Genomic DNA, 7,358 nt, shown 5'->3' on the forward strand with positions numbered 1-7,358 from the left:
ATTCTCTGCGAATCGACTAATGTTTTTGTTTTGCATCTCTCCCTCTTCTTCGAAGTGATGACATCCGCTTAGGGATGCCCATGGTATCGCACGTGATTCGATGCTCAAAATCGCTGGGCATGGCGAATCGAAGCAAACACTGCCGTTTGGAAAAATTGTGACAGGCGATCATTGTTCGTAAAACTTTCCCGAGGGCAGCGCGTGAGTGACCGGAATTTTCCTTCAACAAATTTTCTGTGATTCGTTTTCCTAATCAAAAGCACGATGGAGACCGTGAATTTGGAGGAAAATTTCAAATTATTCTATCGTATAGCAAAGGTTTTAATTTTGGAATTGAGAGACGAAGGTGAGTGTGTCTGAAGCAACGTTTTTGAATGGGAATAAGGTCTATATAGCTAACTCTACTTACATAAATTCACAAATGCTTAGTTTACCATTAAGGTGAAAGTGACCTAGTGAGTAAATACAAATTTCAAAAATGGCTTTCTTTGAAACATCACTAGTTCTTGTCTGTTTTTCTTTTATGTTATTTTTTTTTGCACAAAACGACGACAGCTTTTTCCAATCTGAAGTGATGTCTCAGAGAAAACAATTTTTAAATATGTATTTACTCACTAGGCCACTTTATCTTAAGTAATTCAGTTCGACCAAAAACCGATGCTAATTATTTGCTGGCAGCATTTTTTCTTTTGAATCGCAAGTGTTGCGAGGAAAATATTTCACAAACATCCAACACTTCATTGTGAACAGTGATGATACTATGTTGTGTCATCATAAGAAGCGCGATATCATCCCAAAAACAAAACCCTGATTCCTCACCTACACCAGTGTCCCTAAAGCTGGGTTTAGACGAGGCAAGTCAAATGATCAACTCAGTTGAATTCAATTGGCTTGAAAAGTTGAGTCTGGTTCAACTTTTTTCTATTCAAGTGAGTTGATCAAGTCAGTTGAATGGCATGGTTTACACGTTCAATTCGCGTTCAAGTCAGATGAATTCAACTGACTTGATCAATTGACTTGCCCTATCTAAACCCAGCTTAACCGAAATCTCTTTCCCCCACCAGACAAGGTCCTCGCCGCACAATGGCTGCGCAAGCTGGCCGCATGTCAGTCTCCTGGCGACTCGGAACGACGCAATCAGTACATGACTCTGCTGTTGATCACCCTGCAGCAGAAACGCGTCGTTGGCCCATTCAAAAAGACCCCACCGTCCGGCAACAAATTGGAACCGTTTTCCAAAGACTTCCAACCAACTGATATCCAAAAGCTCCTCAATGAAGAACTAGCCCAAGTACCACCGCCTCCACTGGTTCAGTTTGGTCTCGCCGGTGGGCCACTGGCGACCGAGTTTGCCGTAACGCAGGAGATTCCAAAATTTGGAGTTCACTTTTACTACGTTTATACCCTGGAACCCATCTATGACTTCCAACAAGCCAACCAGTCCCGAATTCCACGAGCCTTGCAAGGTCCATCGCAGTCTACCATGCGGGAGCTGAATGCCGGAGTCGAACGTTTGCTACGATCGGAGAAAAAGAAACTGAAGATCGTTGTTGACCAGTCCGGTAGGAAGCAAATTAAAATACGCGATGAACACTTTGCACAATTCTCCGAATCGAGACGCCCGTATGTTCCTTATTCCTTTAACATTACATTTTCACTAAAAATTTCCGTTCTAGTCGCATGATACCGAAACGCTTACAGAAACGATTGGGTTTTCAAGCACCAGAACCGGAACCTGATACCTTGACGAGTGTCGTCTATGAACAGCAACCATCACCACGACGGACACCACAAGCAGTTGCTCCTTCCACATCAACAACTACGGTCGAAGAGGCAGTTGCTGCAGCTGTTGGATCTGCCGTTGCAACTGCTGCCAGCGCTGCACGCAGAACAGGTGCAATTCCCAAAACAAGAACTTCTCTAAGAAAACCGGGTGCAGCACCACCTAAACCACCACGACAGGTTCCAACGAGCATCACCAGAGATCGTGCAGTGCAGCAACCGACTGCACGTGTCAAATCTCCTGCGGTACCCATCCGGACTCCATTGAGATTCACACCACATCCAGATGCACTCCCTACACCTCCGCTGTTTGCAGCAGGAGCTCCAGCAAGGGGCCTAACCTATCAACCAGAGCAATTCGGATTAGACCCAGGCACCAAGTTCATCTATCCAACGAGGGATATCCTGAGCTCTAAATGTAATTTAGTGTTATGCAACCTCTTTGAAAGCACAAAACAAATGTTCTAAATATGCTTATTATTCTAGGGACACCTAAAAAACGTGGCACACGAGTTCAAATGCGGGATATCATCAGCCAGCATCCTTTTACAGAAGAACTTCGGCAGACAACACCCGAAGAACGACAGCGCATACCAACACCAGAGATCGAACAGGAAGTACAAGAAATTAAGAGGCGCTCCCAGTTGATCAGCGGTGCGCAAGACACAAGGACAAGACAACTTATGCAAAAATACTACGCTACGAAGCCGGTCCGTCCCAGAGCTATCGACTTCTCGGTAAATGTAGAGTCATACGAAGAACAGAGGGAAGACTCTAGACCATTCCAACCAGTTTTTTCAAGCGAAGAGCCTAGTAGATCGTTCCAACCATTTTTATTGGATGATAGCCCTGTTGACGAGCTCATTGCCGAACAAGAGATGCCTGGTGAAGAACTTTTTGCGGAATATCAGTATTACTCACCTCCCAGAACAGATCAAGCGATGCCAGCCGCACGAAGCCACACACCTCGAACATCAACACCACGTGCACCTACACCATCGCCAAGACAATCCAGAGGCACTGATTGGTTAGCCGTTGACGAGGATCTTCTAGACGAAGAAGACATTCAACTAGTAAATGATATTATAGGTCCTTTGCCAAGTCCACGAAGGAGAACACCTACTCCAACTCCTAGGACTCCAATTAGCGCAACTCGAAGATGGTTGGAAGAGCAAGAGAGAAGCACGAGAGGTCCACTGCCCTCTCGCCGGTATACTCCTGAAGTATCTCCTGGAGGCAAAACGGCTCGCCTAATTGATATTAGCGGAGAAATACCTCCTATCAGCCCCAAATCGCCGACGGTCATAGCGTCGATGATGGATAATATTATCATGGCAACTCCGGAAAGGATGAATGCGATCATGACCCAAATCAGCCATCAAGTGGATGCTCATCAAGAATTGATTGAAAGTATCGAAGAAATACCAAGAACACCATCGATAGAAAAACTTAAAGCCGAGTGTGCCAAAGGAGCTGAAACATTAAAAGCACTCCAAGCGCGGCTGAATAGCATTCGTCAAACCCAATCTGTGAAACCTAAAACACCTCCTCAAATGGAACCTGCAGAACCGGAATTGTCAGACGAACCTATACCGTTCAGTCCACTTGGCTTATCCTTACAACTTCAAGACCTATCCGATGTGATCGATGCTACACTAGAGGGTGCTCAAGCGATTCAAGAAGTGGCTGACACAGTTCCGGATCCGGTTGTTCAGGAAGCCGCCGATAAAAGTACTAGCTCGGTTGATGCTTTGCAGGAGATATCCGATCGAATAAAAGATGTCGCCACCATATGGGAGCAGCGGATCATGGATCTCGATACGTCTTCACTTGGGCTTATCGAAGATGAATTGTTGGACGAAAATGTCTTTGGAAGCCCTGAACGCGAAGCAACAAATAGAATAGTTGATGCTCTGGATCAGTCAGTGAGAGAAGTCATTGCTGAAGGTTGCGATCCTCATTCACCAGCAGCGCAAAATTTGCAAACGACGCTGCGTGATTTCAAGCAAGCTCTACAGAATTTAAGCTTTGATTCAACATCTTTTCTGGACGGTAGTTTTCGAGTAGATGAGCTGCTAGAGGATACCATCGAGGAATTGGAAATTTCCCTGCAATCAGAAGCGGCTGCACTTTCTGCTATATCCCAAACGCCAGGGAAAGAAACAATTCTCAGTAGGGCGGAAGGTGTCGTCGAAGGAATGAACGATGTGCTGGATGACATATTGGCAGTTGAAAGTTCAAGCACTCCTCCACAAATCGTGGTGACACCTCCAACACCTCCTAAACAGAAAATAGCCACCCGATTGAGGGAACTACAGGCTGCCCAACGACGAGTTCCTGAAGACGTGTTGGTTATGCTGGATGATGTGGAAGCTGAAGAGCCCTGGTATGAGCCATTCACGTTGAACCTACCTGAAGAACGCCGAGAAGCACCCACACATCGCAGACCACCAACCAGTGCCAATGAAATACTTGATGAAGAGGACATGACATTTGATGACTTTTTAATGGACGATGATGAAGAAGACGCAAGACAATTCTTTGCAGCACCAGTGCCACAGTTCGAGGATGAGATTCTAAATAAATCCTTCATGGAAACAGATGACATATTCGGGGAAGAATTCGTTGCATCGCCTACGCGTTACACTCCTAGTCTGCAACGGACGACTTACACGCCTCGTTCCAGCGACCGAAGAAAAGTAGCATTCCAAGATGAGGCCATGCAACAGCATGTGTTAGACCTGCTCGAAAATACCCAACACCAGCAAGAAGCTCTAATTCAGGCTAGTCGTGACATTCAAGAAAATTCCAAAGATGCTGTGGCCATTGCCGCTAGCCAGCAAGTAGAGCAGAGAATTGCAAGTGCTCAGCAAGTTGTAACAGACATGATTTCCAACGCTCACATGCCGCGATCTCCCCTGCGGGAAGAAGAACGAGATTTCGCCTGGTTGGGACCAATGGGCGGCACACAGTCAAAACTCAAAAGACCACCCTCAGCCATTCCTTCGAGGCCAACTGCAACAAGGCGACAGCTAAGGGCTCCTACAAAGCCTTCCGGTTCTGCACCTGCCCGGAGTACAGTCAAACCACCGGCAATTCGACGCCCAGCACGAGGTGCATCACCGCAAGCAATAGCCCAACCCACGGGCGTTCAGATGACAAGACCACGAGCTGGCTCAGCAACACCCGTACCGGTCAGACGACCTCCTCAGCCAATTCCTTTGCCCAGTACGCCTTCATCCACACACATACCAGCGCAGGCGTCTTCTTCGATTCGGACCATGCTACCGCGACCGAGCTCGCGGGACGGACCCGTTAAGGAACGATAGATGACGTGTAAAAATTCAATGGTGTAATTGAAAACGGTTGGTAGAAATAAAGGTTTTTATTTTGTGATACGTTAATACTGTGGAATCCCATTAATCTAAGCAACACTTCGTGCATATTAACGGGGTTAATTTTTAATTTGAACTTCTAGTAACGCAACAACCATCAGAAAAGTGAATTTCTGGATTGGCGTTGACGAGAGCTCTGTAACTCTTTACTCCTATGGAGAAATCTCATATGTAACTGTCAGTCTATGTGTGAAACATGGCGGACTTTTTCTTATTCTCTCACTCCAACGCAAAACCCCATAAGAAACTGTCAAAATGTGTGTGAAGAAACGTCACTTCGGGACTGGTGTCAACGCGAATTGGGTTGTTTAATTTCGAAAAACATACCAGTTTTCAAGGATCATCTGAAAGAGCTTCGTTTTATGAGCACAACGATATATTTTTCAATCCCATGGACTTCCATCTCGATTTTTAAATCAATATTCAAAGCAAAATGGTAGCTTCACGGTTTGACACTAAACTGACAAATTGACAGCTCGCTCACGTGCAAAATCCCACCGAGGGGTGCTAGGATGGTGATTTTTGCTAATGTAATCGCAGTTATTTGAAATCTTTGCAGCAACAATCAATACGAAACAAACGATTTTAAATTGGCTCACTACTTGACTACACGAAAAGAATTATTCATATTGAATGTATTAAGCAAACCACATAGATTTTTGCCATTGCCATCCGCTCATAAAAAGTATAAGGATAAGTAATTAAACATATGTATAAGTCTTATGGATGCAATGAATCGTGCTTAAATGAAAAGTATAAGGCTGACTTATACTGTTGATATAACCGATTACAAATATTTTACTTTTCGGTTCGATAATCGATTAATCAATTATTCGAATGAAAATCGGCCATCACTAGATGAATGTGAAACGTCAGTTCAAATATAAGGACCGTACATAAATAATGATACAATTTGAAAGGGACCGGAGCTAATCACAAATTACGTCCCCACGGTAACTGAAATAAACACGAGTGTTCACCGGTTGATTAAACTTCTAAAAAAAGTCTATACATGAAACGAAAATCAATTATTTAATTCATGTGTTTCACTTATACATTTTTGCCAAAGCATCAGCCTTATACATTCCATAAGACAAACCACATAGGTCCTATTAGAATGCATAAAAGGTATGTGTGACCGCTTATACATTTCATTTGACACATGATCTTTATTAACTTTTTGCAAGGCGTCTGCTTATTAGTTGACTTATACATTTTATGAATAATCAGCAATGGAAATTTGCCAAAAGGTATAAGGAGATTTCTATCCGTGTAGGTAGTTTCGTTAAAAAACTGCACGAAACGAAAATCAATTATTTTATTTATGTGTTTCACTTATACATGCATAGGCCATATAAGAATGCATAAAAGGTATGTGTGACCGTTTATACATTTCATTTCACTCATTATCTTCATTAACTTTTTAAAAGGCGTCTGCTCATTAGTTGACTTATATATTTCAGTGGCAAATAAAAGCCCACCCTTCCAAATTACCAATGCTAGCTGGTACAGGAAACATTTCTCTACCTGCTGGTGTCATTCATTTTTATGAGTGAGCTTTCATTCACGAGAAATCGACAACTATTGTTTACAAATGCAATTACGCCCCTTTGAAATGTTGGCACTGATTTTATGAATAATCAGCAATAGAAATTTGCCAAAAGGTATAAGGAGATTTCTCGATGAACATTTCAAATGGTCCTATCTGCTTTGATCGATTCTCTTCATCGACTTTCTCTTTCGTTAATAACTCAGCTGAAAAACCTTTCCCTGTTGTATTTGATGTTTTGGACGCTAGATAAGAACCTCCTTTATCAAACTATGTGGTAGAATTAGCGCGAAATCTGTTTGCATAGCAGTGATTATGAAAAGAGAAAGTCTCGATGAACATTTCAAATGGTCCTATCTGCTTTGATCGATTCTCTTCATCGACTTTCTCTTTTCATAATCACTGCTATGCAAACAGATTTCGCGCTAATTCTACCACATAGTTTGATAAAGGAGGTTCTTATCTAGCGTCCAAAACATCAAATACAACAGGGAAAGGTTTTTCAGCTGAGTTATTAACGAAAGAGAAAGTCGATGAAGAGAATCGATCAAAGCAGATAGGACCATTTGAAATGTTCATCGAGATTCTCCCGTTACGTTAAGTAATTTGTGAATAGTCCCATTTCCCAACTT

At 43.2% G+C, this 7,358-nt stretch overlaps 2 protein-coding genes across 2 annotated transcripts in view; one reads left to right on the forward strand and one right to left on the reverse strand.

The window, feature by feature from the left end:
- LOC135697445 (zinc finger protein 479-like) overlaps positions 1–7,358 on the reverse strand; it is a 322,329-nt gene that overhangs the window by 59,043 nt on the left and 255,928 nt on the right. The window lies entirely within an intron of this gene.
- On the forward strand, positions 214–5,111 carry LOC135697361 (uncharacterized). The gene is made up of 4 exons (XM_065216974.1): positions 214–346; positions 1,065–1,623; positions 1,677–2,200; positions 2,269–5,111. The coding sequence occupies exons 1-4, from the start codon at positions 265–267 to the stop codon at positions 5,109–5,111; spliced, it is 4,008 nt and encodes a 1,335-aa protein (XP_065073046.1). The 5' UTR covers positions 214–264.

The sequence above is a fragment of the Ochlerotatus camptorhynchus genome, unplaced genomic scaffold, assembly GCF_037179485.1.
Source record: "Ochlerotatus camptorhynchus isolate MF236.1 unplaced genomic scaffold, CSIRO-AGI_Acam_v1.1 ptg000070l, whole genome shotgun sequence".
Taxonomy (NCBI): Eukaryota; Metazoa; Arthropoda; class Insecta; order Diptera; family Culicidae; genus Ochlerotatus; species Ochlerotatus camptorhynchus.